General features: G+C 43.6%; 1 protein-coding gene across 1 annotated transcript; it reads right to left on the bottom strand.

The window, feature by feature from the left end:
• Positions 1-1,678: 1,678 nt before the first annotated feature.
• On the bottom strand, positions 1,679-14,362 carry LOC136839728 (ionotropic receptor 40a-like). Its single transcript, XM_067106070.1, has 5 exons — positions 14,140-14,362; positions 13,166-13,311; positions 12,577-12,675; positions 4,273-4,439; positions 1,679-2,771 (listed from the first exon to the last, which is right to left on the bottom strand). The coding sequence occupies exons 1-5, from the start codon at positions 14,330-14,332 to the stop codon at positions 2,606-2,608; spliced, it is 771 nt and encodes a 256-aa protein (XP_066962171.1). The 5' UTR covers positions 14,333-14,362; the 3' UTR covers positions 1,679-2,605.
• Positions 14,363-17,500: the final 3,138 nt, after the last annotated feature.

The following is a 17,500-nucleotide window of genomic DNA, read 5'->3' on the forward strand; positions in this document are numbered from 1 at the left end:
GGAGTGGCAGCAATAGATTGTCTCACAACATGTTCTCGGGAAATCGTTCTAACCATACACACCCGAGTCTGTCCCACCAAACAAACGCCCGACCAGTAGTCCAACCCCGATAGACTGTCACAGTCACCCCTGAATCCTCCCAAGGAAAATGTGTGAATCGAACTCGATCAACTGCTGTAGCCAGTTCCGATCGTAGTGATCAAAGTAAAAGTAAATGAAAAACCTTCCATCAGTACGAGAACTATAAAAAACGAACCAACTGCAGCGAGAACCACCTGAACAGACCCTTAGAATGTGTGGGATTGGACCACACTGGACCTATGAAGACCGACACCTGAGTGGTTTACTTACTGCTGATCACCTATATGTTGTTGTAGATTTAGCTGGCCTTGTGCCAGCACGGGCTCTTGCTCCTAGAGCAACCCGTATACCTATATGGCGAGCCGAGCTGTTATAAACAACGGCCCCCTGATGTACTCGGGTGATGAGAGAGACGACGGAGTCATTACGCCTTCTCACCTTATACGAGGGGATTTGATTCAACTTCTGCCACCCGTTTACGGCCCATGAGGGGATGTGGGACACCCTAACAATGAAGCAACTTCGTCATCGTTATTTTTGTCTGACAGCCGCCCTCAACAAATTCAAGGATTATTGGAGAGGTGACTACTTACGGGCGCTACAGGAGCGCCATGATTCAAGGGAAGCAACAGTTACGCCTCTTAAGGCAGGCGATATCGTCCTGATCAAGATCGAATCCAGAAAACGCCGAGCTTGGCCACTTGGGAGGGTCCTTACAGTGTATACTGACCTCCAGGGTGTGGCGCGATCAGCCAAGGCCCTTTACGAAGAAGTGCACCTGTGCAAAATTAATCACATTGTTCCCTTAGAAATGTCCGAAGAAGATGACGACCCAGACGCCGGGAGAGCAGCAGAGGAAGGAATTACGGACGACCCGATCAATTTAAGTGTGCGTGATAGTTGAGAGACAGAAGGACTCGATGGGAATGTGTTCGATGTCGTAAGTGATGACAGTAGCGAGCTTGCCGAAGAGCAAGCGCGGGGATATGAAGTGGAAAGTACTGAATGAGCCATTCCGCACAGAAGAGCAGCCCTTGCACAGCGAGAAAGAATGGCTCAGTGGATGCGGGAAGGGACAATGTAGGGCAAAAAACTGCGAGTGAGGTGAACTATATACGAGTGTGAGTTGTAAGGAAGCCTTGAAGGAGAGTAGCGAGTACTTTGCGAGTTCCTGATGAATCGGTACTCCGAGTGCAGGGCTACGGTGAAGAATGTGTTAATGGGCAATGTAAACTCATCACTAATGATTATATTTGTTACTTTTTGGAATTGAAATAATGATGACCATGTCAGGTGTTGAGTGTTTTAATGAGGTAAGGTAGTGCTTTATTATATTGCAGAACATCTCAACAGGATTGAGGCAGTTGAGTTAACATTTATCATTGTGTAAATTAAGAGTGGCCACTCAAACTTTTTTATTGCTGTTTGTTGTCACATTTCGACCCAGCTACAACAGGGCCCGGTTGGAGTTGGGCCAAGCGTAGGTAGTGCTTGAGTTACGACAATTCGCCCTGCGATAATTCTGTTTTGTGATGGGTTTAGCAATTAATACAGATATGACAATATTTTGAAAATATTTTTAAATTTCATGCGCGATGGGAGCAGGCAGCACCTTACAATCAGGCAGCGAGAGAGACCAAAATAATTGCAATAGACTAACTTCTTTTCCCCCACTTCTTTAGCCCATCTTCTATTTAAATAAGTTACAAAAGTAAAAGAGAATGATAAAAGTATTGTTAGCAACATTATACTCGTTGCATTAAAATGCGTACAGTCATAAACAGCCGAATGAGAAACAGCAGTTTTGCGAAGAACAACCGAATCAGATAACAACAGCTGTTTTGCTTGCATTTCAACTATCATACAATAGTAAACAATACGTGTATACAAAAGCATAGATTTTTATGTGTTGGAAGAAATACCAAATTAAAAAGAAATTTTTATTTTTCCTAACATGAACTTATGCTTTCATATAGGTAAAGTTACCCTCCTTATACCACCCCACGTAGTTTCAACCTCTCACTCCTATGAGGTTGAGTGGAGTTGCAGACAGGGCAGCTGCCTCACACAATGGCCGATGTAGGTCGGGTCGGGTCACACTATGTGACCCAGGTTGTGTTAGGATTTTGTTTTTAAGAGACGATTTAAGAACAGCCGAAAGCTAGGTAAGCGCAGATTACTCCATATATGAAGGCATAGGTTCCCATGTTAGGAAAAACAAATACCATTTTAATTTGGTATATTTTGCAATGAACTGTTTAAGGATAATTTTTATTACTAACTGTTAAACTGAAAGTGCGTAAGCTAATGAATGACGACAATACATTTTGAATAGAGAATTAACAGGTGTAATCACTATTTTACTTCAAATTAGAATGAACTTAATGTTCTTTTTGAGTGCCAATAACAAAATACAGTTTTACCTTGGCTACACAATACATTTTCAAGAAATATAGAATACGCTAAGATTTTAATCAAAGATCTTTGATCTCAAATTTCCACGTCCATCCAACTTTCCATAACCTTATGTGTTCCAATATTGAAGGAAACCGCGTCTCACCTGGAGATGTGTTAAGGTGATGGAGGTGTTCTTGACCTCAGTCTTTCTAGCTGATGGAACTGCAGGTAGTTTTCTGAAAGTGTCATCACTAATTTTTTGTATTATGCCACTCTCTTTCATTCTGAGCAACCTGAAAAACACACATTGTTCGTTTTACATCATTCTATAAAGAGGTACAAATAAGAATTAATTTTTTTATTTGAGTAAGGGAAGTAAAATTTTTGTTGATGTCATTGATTTATAGATATCTATTTCTTTTCTTTTGCATTTTAAAAATTTAATAATGGTCAGGTAACTCAATAGTCAGGAATGAGCCAGAGAGAAAGTATTGTGTGTTGTTTTTCCTCTTATATATCTATTACTGCAAATAACCAATAGACATTGACTATAAATGTGACACTTCCAATCCATGTTATGGGAAATGGCTCAATTGATTGCTATAGTTGGTGATTGCTTCTCTCCCCCTACTTCCCATCTTTGAATTTCTATTCTTACTTATGCCTTCCATCTCCCTATCCCTTGCAATCTCCCATCTTCAGTTAGGAAGGTCTACTTCGAGGTTAAGTCCCCCCATCGGCCTCCATAATAAGAATACATGAAATGATCTTCCCATAACTGTAATGGCCCTTTGACCTGACAGTTCTTTTAACAAAGCCATATGCAGTGTCAAAGGGTTTAGCGGTATCTAGAGAGAGATTATTCTTTAAAAATCGTGCTAAGATGATGAACAAGCATCTCTGTCTCTCTATCATGGGAGATACCACTTGTGTGTCTGACGTTGCGAAGGGCCAAGAGACTAAATGAGAGAGAAAAAGAAATTGGATTCTGTGTGATCGAAGTAGTGGACGTTATTTCAGTGCAGTAAAGGTAAATGTTCTTCAATTGCCATTTGGAGACAAACAAAGGTTTCAAGTCTTGACTGCTTGTTTGTTGCATTTTCCCTTTGTTTCGACTATCAGTACCTCTGAGCAAAGCTGTTTATAAACATCAACAAAATATTAATAGAAATTCCTAATTTATAAACTAAATATGAAATCAGCTATTTGCAGCGTCCCTTCGGGCCCTAGCTGCAACCCCTTTCATTCCTTTTACTGTACCTCCATTCATATGCTGTTTTCCATCTTACTTTCCACTCTCTTCTAACAATGTTTCATAGTGCAGCTGCTAAGTTTTCCTCCTGTTACACCTTTTAAACCTCTTATTCTCAATTTTCCTTTCAGCGCTGAATGACCTCATAGGTCCCAATGCTTGGCCTTCGGTCAAAATTGTATATTCCATCTATCTTTCTAAGAAATGAGCTATAAAAGAATCCTTTTCAGCTTCCCTTGGGTTGAAAAGGAAGTCAGGAAACGATTTAGAGAAGTGTAGATATATATGAGCATTCTAGAGATTAATTATTTTATTAAGTTTCTACCACCCAAAAAAAAAAAAAAACCATGGTACAGTACAGTTGGGGTGGTAAAATGACCCGTATTCCAAACAGATTAGAGCCAGCCAAAACCAAGAAGTAAGGCTAAGATACTGGAAGACGATAAGTCAGAACAACCGAGTGTCAACGTTTTCTTTACTTTCATTCATAAATGATTTATAATCACCCACCCTTCTTCACAAAATTGGGACTGAAAACTTACATATGAGAGAATCGATTTGTGATTGGAGAACCCTTCTGGCAAGCAACCCCGATATACGATGGAAAAAGCCTTTCTCTGCTGAGGTGAAACATCCCTTCTCCAAACGTCTGCACGAATGCACGACCGAAGTTATCACTTGTAATGAACACAAATTTCTCCCTTAAAACCTGGAATAAAATCAAATTGTCCAAATAAAGATCTGTACCCCATTACTTCACAATACTAGTATTTTAAAATTGGTACATAAGAAATATCTGAAACACAAATTAAGCAAGGTATTATAATGAGGAGATTGACTTGTACATTTGTTTCATTGTCTTGTTTTGAGCACCTGTACGTAGTCTATCTTTCCCTCTCTCTCCCCCCTTATATTAGTCATACAAAGCACACTAAATACAATGCCCATGTTAGAAAATAAGAATGGAGAGAGATGAGAAGAGTCAATAAGGAAATAGAGAATGGTAAAATCAACCACGAATAAGTTGGTAAAGGAGTGCAGTGCTTTAAAGGCACTTTAGGGTCTACTCAGACTGAAGAGACTCAGCACTAGGAACTGTCCCAAGTAAAAAGACACTGCCAGGAAGGAAGACCATCCCACTGTTTTTCTGAGCTTCGTCCAAGGTGAAGAGCCACTGCTAAGAGGGAAGACCGTCCCACTTTCTTCGAGCCTCGTCCAGGTGAAGAGCCACTGCCAGGGGGGAAGACTGTCAACCTTTCTTTGAGCCTCGCCCTAGGTGAAGAGCCACAGCATCAGGACCACTACCAGGAGGAAAGACTGTCCCACTTTTTTCGAGCCTTGCGCCAGGTGTAGAGCCACAGCATGAGGGTCGCTGCCAGGAGGAAAGACTGTCCCACTTTTTTTGAGCCTCGCCCCAGATGTAGAGTCACAGCATGAGGGCCACTGCCAGGAGGAAAGACTGTCCCACTTTTTTCGAGCCTCGCCCCAGGCGTTGAGCCACAGCATGATGGCCACTGCCGGGAGGAAAGACTGTCCCACTTTTTTTCGAGCCTTGCCTCAGGCGTAGAGCCACAGCATGAGGGCCACTGCCGGGAGGAAAGACTGTCCCACTTTTTTCGAGCCTCTTCCCAGGTGTAGAGCCACAGCATGAGGGCCACTGCCGGGAGGAAAGACTGTCCCACTTTTTTCGAGCCTCTTCCCAGGTGTAGAGCCACAGCATGATGGCCACTGCCAGGAGGATAGACTGTCCCACTTTTTTTCGAGCCTTGCCTCAGTGCAGAGCCACAGCATGAGGGCCACTGCCGGGAGGAAAGACTGTCCCACTTTTTTCGAGCCTCTTCCCAGGTGTAGGAGCCACAGCATGAGGGCCATTGCCGGGAGGAAAGACTGTCCACTTTTTCGAGCCTCTTCCCAGGTGTAGAGCCACAGCATGAGGGCCACTGCCAGAAGGAAAGACTGTCCCACTTTTTTCGAGCCTCTTCCCAGGTGTAGAGCCACAGCATGAGGGCCACTGCCAGGAGGAAAGACTGTCCCACTTTTTTCGAGCCTCTTCCCAGGTGTAGAGCCACAGCATGAGGGCCACTGCCAGAAGGAAAGACTGTCCCACTTTTTTCGAGCCTCTTCCCAGGTGTAGAGCCACAGCATGAGGGCCACTGCCGGGAGGAAAGACTGTCCCCTTTTTCGGCCTCTTCCCAGGTGTAGAGCCACAGCATGAGGGCCACTGCCGGGAGGAAAGACTGTCCCACTTTTTCGAGCCTCTTCCCAGGTGTAGAGCCACAGCATGAGGGCCACTGCCGGGAGGAAAGACTGTCCCACTTTTTCAGAGCCTCTTCCCAGGTGTAGAGCCACAGCATGAGGGCCACTGCCAGAAGGAAATACTGTCCCACTTTTTCGAGCCTCTTCCCAGGTGTAGAGCCACAGCACTGAGGCCAGCCTCTTCCCTGCCAGGAGGAAAGACTGTCCCACTTTTTTCGAGCCTCTTCCCAGGTGTAGAGCCACAGCATGAGGGCCACTGCCAGAAGGAAAGACTGTCCCACTTTTTTCGAGCCTCTTCCCAGGTGTAGAGCCACAGCATGAGGGAGCTGGGCCACTGCCATGAGGGGCCAGAGGAAAGACTGTCCCACTTTTTCGAGCCTCTTCCCAGGTGTAGAGCCACAGCATGAGGGTCACTGCCACTGCCGGGAGGAAAGACTGTCCCCACTTTTTTCGAGCCTCTTCCCAGGTGTAGAGCCACAGCATGTGGGCCACTGCCAGAAGGAAAGACTGCCCACTTTTTCGAGCCTCTTCCCAGGTGTAGAGCCACAGCATGAGGTCACTCAGGAGGAAAGACTGTCCCACTTTTTTCGAGCCTCTTCCCAGGTGTAGAGCCACAGCACAGCATGAGGCCACTGCCGGGAGGAAAGACTGTCCCACTTTTTCGAGCCTCTTCCCAGGTGTAGAGCCACAGCATGAGGGTCACTGCCAGAAGGAAAGACTGTCCCACTTTTTTCGAGCCTCTTCCCAGGTGTAGAGCCACAGCATGAGGGCTACTGCCGGGAGGAAAGACTGTCCCACTTTTTTTGAGCCTCTTCCCAGGTGTAGAGCCACAGCATGAGGGCCACTGCCTGGAGGAAAGACTGTCCCACTTTTTTCGAGCCTCTTCCCAGGTGTAGAGCCACAGCATGAGGGCCACTGCCAAAAGGAAAGACTGTCCCACTTTTTTCGAGCCTCTTCCCAGGTGTAGAGCCACAGCATGAGGGCCACTGCCAGAAGGAAAGACTGTCCCACTTTTTTCGAGCCTCTTCCCAGGTGTAGAGCCACAGCATGAGGGCCACTGCCAGAAGGAAAGACTGTCCCACTTTTTTCGAGCCTCTTCCCAGGTGTAGAGCCACAGCATGATGGCCACTGCCGGGAGGAAAGACTGTCCCACTTTTTTCGAGCCTCTTCCCAGGTGTAGAGCCACAGCATGAGGGTCACTGCCCGGAGGAAAGACTGCCTCCTTTTTCGAGCCCTTCCCAGGTGTGAGCCACAGCATGAGGGCCACTGCCAGAAGGAAAGACTGTCCCACTTTTTTCGAGCCTCTTCCCAGGTGTAGAGCCACAGCATGAGGGTCACTGCCAGGAGGAAAGACTGTCCCACTTTTTTCGAGCCTCTTCCCAGGTGTAGAGCCACAGCATGAGGGCCACTGCCAGGAGGAAAGACTGTCCCACTTTTTTCGAGCCTCTTCCCAGGTGTAGAGCCACAGCATGAGGGTCACTGCCAGAAGGAAAGACTGTCCCACTTTTTCGGAGCCTCTTCCCAGGTGTAGAGCCACAGCATGAGGGCTACTGCGGGAGAAAGACTGTCCCACTTTTTTGAGCTCTCCCAGGTGTAGAGCCACAGCATGAGGGCACTGCCGAGAGGAAAGACTGTCCACTTTTTTCGAGCCTCTTCCCAGGTGTAGAGCCACAGCAAGAGGGCCACTGTCCGGAGGAAAGACTGTCCCACTTTTTCGAGCTCTTCCCAGGTGTAGAGCCACAGCATGAGGGGCACTGCCAGAAGGAAAGACTGTCCCACTTTTTCGAGCCTCTTCCCAGGTGTAGAGCCACAGCATGAGGGCCACTGCCAGAAGGAAAGACTGTCCCACTTTTTTCGAGCCTTCCCAGGTGTAGAGCCACAGCATGATGGCCACTGCCGGGAGGAAAGACTGTCCCACTTTTCGAGCCTCTTCCCAGGTGTAGAGCCACAGCATGAGGTCACTGCCCGGAGGAAAGACAGCCTCACTTTTTCGAGCCTCTTCCCAGGTGTAGAGCCACAGCATGAGGGCCACTGCCAGAAGGAAAGACTGTCCCACTTTTTTCGAGCCTCTTCCCAGGTGTAGAGCCACAGCATGAGGGTCACTGCCAGAGGAAAGACTGTCCCACTTTTTTCGAGCCTCTTCCCAGGTGTAGAGCCACAGCATGAGGGCCACTGCCAGGAGGAAAGACTGTCCCACTTTTTTCGAGCCTCTTCCCAGGTGTAGAGCCACAGCATGAGGGTCACTGCCAGAAGGAAAGACTGTCCCACTTTTTCGAGCCTCTTCCCAGGTAGAGCCACAGCATGAGGGCTACTGCCGGGAGGAAAGACTGTCCCACTTTTTGAGCCTCTTCCCAGGTGTAGAGCCACAGCATGAGGGCCACTGCCTGGAGGAAAGACTGTCCCACTTTTTCGGAGCCTCTTCCCAGGTGTAGAGCCACAGCATGAGGGCCACTGCCAAAAGGAAAGACTGTCCCCTTTTTTTCGAGCCTCTTCCCAGGTGTAGAGCCACAGCATGTGGGCCACTGCCCGGAGGAAAGACTGTCCCACTTTTTTTCGAGCCTCTTCCCCAGGTGTAGAGCCACAGCAGATGAGGGCCACTGCCGGGAGGAAAGACTGTCCCACTTTTTTTCGAGCCTCTTCCCAGGTGTAGAGCCACAGCATGAGGGCCACTGTCCGGGGAAAGACTGTCCACTTTTTCGAGCCTCTTCCCAGGTGTAGAGCCACAGCATGAGGGGCCACTGCCAGAAGGAAAGACTGTCCCACTTTTTCGAGAGCCTCTTCCCAGGTGTAGAGCCACAGCATGAGGGCCACTGCCAGAAGGAAAGACTGTCCCACTTTTTCAAGCCTCTTCCCAGGTGTAGAACCACAGCATGATGGCCACTGCGGGAGGAAAGACTGTCCCACTTTTTCAGCCCTCTTCCCAGGTGTAGAGTCACAGCATGAGGGCCACTGCCGGGAGGAAAGACTGTCCCACTTTTTTCGAGCCTCTTCCCAGGCGTAGAGCCACAGCATCAGGACCACTGCCAGAAGGGTGGACTGTCCTGTTTTTTTCAAGCCTCATCCCAGGTGAAGAGCCACACCATCAGGACCACTGCCGGGAGGAAAGACTGTCCCACTTTTTTCGAGCCTCTTCCCAGGTGTAGAGCCACAGCATCAGGGCCGTTGCCAGAAGGGTAGACTGTCCCATTTTTTTCAAGCCTCATGCCAGGCGAAGAGCCACAGCATCAGGGCCACTGCCATGAGGGAAGACTAACATTTTTTTTAGCCTCATCCCAGGTGAAGAGCCACAGCACCGCTGCCAGGAGGGTAGACTGTCCCATTTTTTTTAGCCTCATCCCAGGCAAAGAGGATTTTCCATGCATTGTGATTAATTGGTTTTCAACAGGCTGCATTTTTGTCAGTTTTAAGGAAAAGTCTGTTTCACCCCAAAAAACACCCAAGGGTATAGCCTTGCTATTCGAGCCTTTTTTGGCCCCCTGCAATATGGCCAGACTGCGATCAGTTGTCCAGTTGTGGCCATTTTCTATGCATTGTGATCAATTGGTTCCCAATAGGGTACATTTTTGTCATTTTTAAGAAAAAGTCAGTTTCACCCCCAAAAAACACCCTGGGCTATTATAGCCTCACTATTCAGGTCTTTTTTGGCCCCCTACAATAGGCTGGATTACAATCAGTTGTCCAATTATGGCCATTTTCTATGCATTGTGATCAATTGGTTCCCAATAGGCTACATTTTTCTCAGTTTTAAGGCAAAAACAACCAAGGCTACAGTCTTACTATTGTCCCTTTTTGGCCCCTATGCCATATGACCAGATGGCTGAAGGTTGTCCAAATGTGGATATTTTCGATGTGTTATCAATTGGTTGCCAATTGGCAGTGGTTTTCTCAGTTTTAAGGAAAAGTCTGTTTCAAACCCAAAAAACACCAAGGCTATTTGGCCCCTTACAGTATGCCCTGATTGTAATCATTGTCCAATTGTGTCCATTTTCCATGTACTGTACTGTGGTCAGTTGATTGCAAATAGGCTATGTTTTACTCAGTTTTGAGGAAAACATCCAAGGCTATAGCCTTACTATTTTGGGCTTTTTTGCCCCCCGGCATTATGGCTGGATTGCAGTCAGTTGTGCAATTGTGGCCATTTTCTATGTAATGTGATTAATTGGTTGCCTATAGGCTACATTTTTCTCAATTTTAAGGAAAAGTCCGTTTCACCCCAAAAAAACAACCAAGACTATTCAGGCCTTTTTGGCCCCTGCAATATGGCCAGATTGCAATCAGTTGTCCAATTGTGGCCATTTTTCATGCACTGTGATCCAGCAGTGTTTTTCTCAGTTTTAAGGAAAAGTCCATTTCACCACCAAAAACACCCAAGACTATATCCTTACTATTTAGGTCTTTTTTGCCCCCATGCAATATAACTGGATTGCAATCGTTTGTCCAGTTGTGGCCATTTTCTATGCATTGTGATCAATTGGTTGTCAATAGGCTATATTTTTCCCAGTTTTAAGGAAAAGTCCATTTCACCCCCAAAAATTAACCCAAGACTATATCCTCCTATTCGGTTCTTTTGGGCAAGCCAGATTGCAGTCAGTTGTCCAAATGTGGAAATTTCCCGTTGTGATCAACTGGTTGCCAATAGCCTATATTTTCTGTTTTAAGGCAAAGTCCGTTTCGCCCCTAAAAAACTCCCAAGGCTGTAGCCTTAGTATTCGGGTCTTTTTTTTGACCCCTGCAGTATGCTCAGGTTGTTAGTTGTCCAACCAGGCCATTTTGTTTGCGTTGTGATCACTTGGTTGCCAATAGGCAACATTTTTCTCAGTTTTAAGGAAAAGTCCGTTTCACCCCAAAAAAACACCTTTACTATTTAAGCCTTCGGCCAGATTGCAATCACTTGTCCAAACGTGGCCATTTGCTATGCATTGGGATCAGTTGGTCCCAATAGGCTATATTTTTCTCAGTTTTAAGGAAAAGTCCATTTCACCCCCAAAAAACACCCAAGACTATATCCTTACTATGTAGGCCTTTTTTGGTCCCCATGCAGTATAGCTGGATTGCAAACAGTTGTCCAAATGTGGCTAGTTTACACGCATTGTGAGCAATTGGTTGCCGTTGCCAATTGGCAGTGTTTTTCTTAGTTTTAAAGAAAAGTCTGTTTCACCCCTAACAGACATCCAAGCCTATAGCCTTACTATCCAGGCCTTTTTGCCCCCCTGCAATATGGCCGGATTGCAAACGGTTGTCCAAATGTGGCCGTTTCCCATGCATAGTGATCAATTGGTTGCTGATAGGCTGCAATTTTCTCCGTTTTTAAGGAGAAATCCTTTTCACCACCAAAACACAACCAAAGCCTTACTATTCGGACCTTTTTTAGCCCGCCTGCTGGATTGTGAAACAATTTTCCAAATGTGGCCATTTTCCATGCATTATGATCAATTAGTTGCCAATATGCTGCATTTTTCTCAGTTTTAGGAAAAGTCCTTTTCACCCTAAAAATACCTAAGACTAATATGCGTGGATTGCAATCAGTTGTTCAAATGTGGCCATTTTTCATGCATTGTGGTCAATTGGTTGCAAATAGGCTGCATTTTTCTTAGTTTTAAGGAAATGTCCATTTCATCCCCATAAAAACACTCAAGGCTATACTATTCTGGTCTTTTTTGGCCCTCCTGCAATGAATTGTCCAAATGGAGGGTAGACCTTCCCATTTTTTTTTTTTTTAGCATCATCCTAGGTGAAGAGCCACAGTATCAGCGCGACTGACAAAAGGGAAGACCGTCCCACATTTCTGGAACCTTGGTGCAGGTGAAGAACCAAAGCATAAGGATCACTGCCAAGGAAGAAGACTGTCCTGGTTTTCGAGCATCACCTAAGCTGATGAGCCTAGCTATCATTGGAACTTATGCCATGATCGAAGATTTTCACTGTTTTATAGCCTCATTCCAGTTGGAGAGCCTCTGCATCGAAAATGCTGCAGGAAGGGAAGACTGTCCAACAGTTTTACTTCCTCACCTCAGCTGACTTGTTCCATTACTGAGAACAACCTCTTCTGGCTCTTCAGCTGGGAAGTTCCAGAATCGGAAAAAATGCATAAAGGGAAAAGCATCCCACAGTTGTACAGGTTCACCTTGGCTGGAAAGCACCAGCTTTGGGAACATTGACAATAAGGAAGACTGTCCACAGTTTTAGAACCTCAATCCAGGTAAAGTACCCCAGCAGGAGGTTAGACCGTTTCACAGTTTTGGAGCCTCACTCCAACTGAAAACTTTGAAAAGACCCAGCATTGGGAACACTGCCAGGAGGGAAGACTGTCCCACAGTTTTAGAACTTCACCCCAGGTAAAGTGTCCCAGCAGGAGTGAAGGCCACCCCACACTTTTAGAGCCTCGCTACAGTTGAAGAAGAATCCTACCATCAGAGCACTAAGCATTCAAAACACAAAAACGCCAGCAGCTTACTCAAGTACTATACTGATATTCTTAGAGATCATATTCTTAGAGAGATCGTTATCATTTTAGCTAAGCTTAGAATAAAAATTCAAAATCAGGAAAGCTGTATATTATTAAAGGAAAAGCTTATAAAAAAAATACTCACCCGTTGTACTCCAGCAGAAATGCTATCAACAAAACTCTTTGATCTGTCTTTGTGATTGAATAGCTCCCAGGTCTGTTTGAAAAGCCCTCCAGTAGCGGTCTGCAAAGACACGATTTTTTTTTTTTTTGTGAAAGTATACATTTTCCATGTAATGTGCACTATATAAATTTTATCATCGAGTAAAAATGGTTGATTTATCTTTATGTGTGAAAGAATAATAATTTTATGAAAAGAAAAATAAGTACCATTAGAGAATACGGCTAATGGTCATAAATAATACTATTGCTCTTGGTACTAAAGGTACGTCGAGCCTCGCTGTTTATAGTGCGCGTACAAATGATGCCATCTACCCTCTGTGGGCATCACACTTCACCTGGGCACGGTGGAGGGGATACGAAAGAAAGATGTGTTAGACAGCAAACTTGTGGGCACAACATGAGCAATGATGCTTGATGGAGCAATGGTAGATGTAGTACATTATTGTTTTATGCCAAATGTGTAAACATCTTATTTTTTTCTTTAACTACGTCTCGGGATAATTATTTCATGGATCTGTTATGAATCAGCTTTGCTTGTAGGATATACATACCTTGAAAAAACTTTCATAGTTACTGCCACCCAAAGTACCAACGGTAAATCCTTCCTTGACGGCTCTAGGGAGGTCCTCTAGGGAATCTATGGGAGTTTCGTAAGCAGGGACGGCCAAGCCAGCTGTCAGCATACCTGAGTATAGGGCTACAAAGAGGAGTAACATTTTTAGGCGGATAATCCTTTTATTTGCTTCTCTCACAAAATTTTAGTCTGGCTAGCTTTCGAGAGTTGTTCTCACACAAAGTTTTAGGATTGTGGTTGACACAGCTTTCAAGGCTCGTCTTCCAATAGTATTTTCAGTTTGAAGTTAATTCAGCGTTACTGGTAAACCTGGCTAAAAATTTGGTTCTTGGTAAATTCTGCTTTCAAGTTATTGTACGGACAAGGAAGGCATGTTGATCAGGTCCGGTTGCACGTTAGATCCTTTATCATTTTAAACAGCAGTACGACCTTCACCCTGAAGGTGGCAAATAATGTAAAGTTCTTGAAAATGACAAATTTTTCAGTTAGAGCTATCAATTAACAGTGAAAGTCATACCAGATATTTAAGTGAAAATGATTTACAAACTCATCATACAGATTTCGTGGTTACTGTCCTCTAAGTTGTAAAATCAGTTTCCTGTGCATTATATTGTGATGCTAGTGTATTGCAGACACTCTCAAGAATTACTTAAACCTTAAGAATGCATTTCTCTCCCATAGAGTTTGATGTTCCTTCCTCGATACTACGCAGAGGTGGCATCTTGTGAATCGTCATTTGTTAGCAAAGTGGAGATAATTCTAATAAAAAAATATTCGATTTTGAATTCAGTGGATGCCAGATCTGATGGAATCATAATTTTCAGGGTTGTTTGAAAAATAGATTATCAGATGTGATGCGTTCGCAGTTCAAGCAAGAATGAAATATAGATAACTTGTTATGTGAAATGCAACATTTGCGGTTAAAGACTGTGGTTTACATTCCGAAGTTACCTGCATTTATGAAGCAGAAGAAAAACCAGAATAAAAGGACAAGTCTGACTTGCACCGAATCTTCATTTATACAGGAGCCCTGATTGACAATACTTCGAAATATGTTAAACTGAAACCACTGGAAATCAATCTTCACGTCGGCTGCCACGAGCTTATTTAAGAGATACGAGACCGAGTATACGACAGGTCCCATTAGCAAAACAGTCGAAGTAATAAAAGCCCAAATCTGTTTCAGAAAGAAGAATGTTATTAGGTGGAATTGTCTGCAAAATAATAAATAATGCTAGTAGATGTTACAAAATCTATATATTTATTTACTTGGTATATTAGTCGGTCGTTAATAGCAGTAGTAGCTGAGATAACAGCAACAAAGATAAGTAGGATAATAAATTATGAGCGTGCTTACAGTATATATCCAAAGACATAACAGAAACTCCGTAATACTAGAACATATACTTCAAACCGAAATTAACAGGAATTTTAATAAGAGGTTGTTGATATTTGCTGAGGTACGATATTATTTGTGCCTTCAAGGTTATTAAAGAAAAGATAGGATTTGTGAATGGACCGCTGATAGAAGTCCATAATGTAGACGTGAAGGGTTGTTGTTCATCGCAAATGAAAAAAAACTAAGATATCCAAATGAACTAGAGGGGTGGGGGGTGAATTAGTGAGAAATGTAGTGCCGCAAAGATGTGAAAAAAGACTAAATTGTAGCTAATTCTCATGTCAAAATGGTCAAGACTTTGTTGCAGTGGGATGGTCAGTGACGAAAACTGAGTAAGAATGGCTCATGGAAAGGTTGCATAATCCAGATATTTTGTGGGGGAGAATGGTGTGAGGTACTGAGAAAGTGCTGAAATGGCCAGCTTAGTCAACTATCAGACTCAAGAGACTTTGATATGTTAGAATTTCTGGTCATGGAAGGTGGAGAAGAATGACAGACTGTGGGCTGAGGTGATAATAATTTGGCTAACGTGGCTGTTTGGTAAGTTGCAATGAATTTGCAGCAATTCCGAGCGAAGGGCTTCCGTTATTCATTACGTTGTGAATGAATGAGCGTGGCAATGGATGCTGAGTGTATGTGAACATGTGTGATTAAAGCTTATTAAAGTTGGATTGTTATAAAACGGGAGAGAGAAGTGAGTTATGCAAACGCCATATGACCAGCTGTCTTCATACTTGGGGTGTAAACGGGCTGAGAATGGCAAGCGCCCTGTTCTTTTCCTTTGGAGATCTTGACATTAACAAGTATCTGCCACTTGTGTAAGGATGAGTGAAGTCTATAACACTCTCTCTGGTGTCTGTAATAATAAAGCAAACAATCAATAGGTAGTCCTGCCCAAAAAAACATTAGCGTTGAAAGCTTTCATCTAGGCTAGAGTCTGTTCGTGTCCTGAAACAATGCAGTTTTAACATAATTGCAACGACTCTGGTCTTCTGATTATGGAATGGGTATGTAGGTAGCAACCATATCCTGATACTAAATTGTTCTTTATGATAACGAATACCAGTGGTGATTTCCATGTCTGTTAAGGCTGAGAGAAATTTGATAGGGGATTTTATGTAACTGTTGACATTATACTTCTAATTCTTTATCCGAGTTCCTTCGTACAGAAAATTTTATTTTCGTTGAGATTCGATGCAAAGAATGTTTCCTGCCTCTTTGTACTAACAGATCGTAAGCGTCAATTAGCAACTAGGAATTACACCATATTAATTACTTTCCTGCAGCAACAGGTATTAAGAAAATTTACCTGAAATAGACAACGCCGATAATCCAAAAGCAGCTTCTCGCCTAGCCACCATTCCAATGATTCCCGTTATGTTCCCATCCGGCAAAAGATCTCCCCATACATTGTCTCGTGGAAGAAATGCTTTGTATCTGTTCGAGAAATTTAAACAGTACAATGAGAGAAACAAGGTGTGCCATGCAAAGTTGGAGATCATCGCTCATATTCGTGCTGTATTCATGAAGGCCAGTATTGACATCGAAATTATATGCAAATTGAAGAAATTATGAATATGTGAAAATAATTATCATTACGGTTTGATAATGTATACTCTTTATTAAAAAAAAAGGAAATTTGAGAAGGGAGAACGATATACTGGATATGACGTTTACTGTTTTTGGTGTCAAATTGGCCAGCAATTGGAAACCTGAATTACTCTTGGGCTGCTGAAGTCAGGATCCCTGGAAACGCCAAAACGGCCGATTCGCAGTCAAATAGGTTCTTAATAACTTTGGTATTGCAGGTGGAACAAACGAATTACAGTACATCAAAAATATACCAAAGAAGAAATGAAATGATAAGGCATTTTGTTTTGTCTTACCCGCAATGCCTCAGCCAACCTACTGACTCAGTGTACTAAACATACGTTATTCCACGTCTTGGGTTCACACTTCATACAAGATCTAGATAAACTGCAATGGCCGTCGCTAATTGTGTGCAATATATTACAAGTTATTTCCTGGTCAGTGACAAAGTATGCGGTGTCGATTGCAGTAGTCTGAGCAGGAATAGGAGGAGAAAAATTCAAGTTTTACAGATTTCCACTGACAAATACCAGGCAGTTTAAACTGTAGTCATGTCTGTCGTCGGGTTTGTAGAATAAATCTGAAAATGCAAGTCTGTTCTCGTCAATTCAAAGCAGCAGGCTACACACATATAAGGATAAAGTTGAGAGGGAGCACGTCAACAAGCCTCCACACACAATACAATTAAGTGATTCAGATTGCTAGCTAATGAACCCTTTTTAATAGTATCATTTACGTAAAATGCGATTTACCATTAACAGTTAGAAGCATAATTCATATACGTAAAGCCAGAGTTCATCAGCATCATTCAGACTAACCAGTAATCGGAGAGTGCTTTGTGTAACGCAGTATGCATATAAAAGAGAGCCTAGATACGTATCCTACAGGACTTATGATTTAAATCTGGTAAAATGCAGGCCTCAGGAGCCTTTAGACATATATTCATGACTACTAATATATATAATATATATATATATATATATATATATATATATATATATATATATATATATATATATATATTTTTTTTTTTTTTTTTTTTTTTTTTTTTATACTCTTTGCCACGTAACCCATCAGACCAGGCTGAACCAACTGTAGATTGTTGGAAATTACTTACGAAAAGTTCAGAGCTGAACTAAGGATGGTTATAATCTCTACGTCAAGGCCTGAGACAATCTCAACGCTCCCGTCAGGATGAACTGCTTTGCTCAGTTGGATCGCCAAGAGGATTTCCTTGACGGCCACCTTTAAATGGCGTCCACTCAAGTTATAGGTTTCCTGCTGCACTGAAGAGAGCATCTCCAACTCCGTTGTGCTTTCCCA

The sequence above is a fragment of the Macrobrachium rosenbergii genome, chromosome 6, assembly GCF_040412425.1.
Source record: "Macrobrachium rosenbergii isolate ZJJX-2024 chromosome 6, ASM4041242v1, whole genome shotgun sequence".
Lineage (NCBI taxonomy): Eukaryota > Metazoa > Arthropoda > Malacostraca > Decapoda > Palaemonidae > Macrobrachium > Macrobrachium rosenbergii.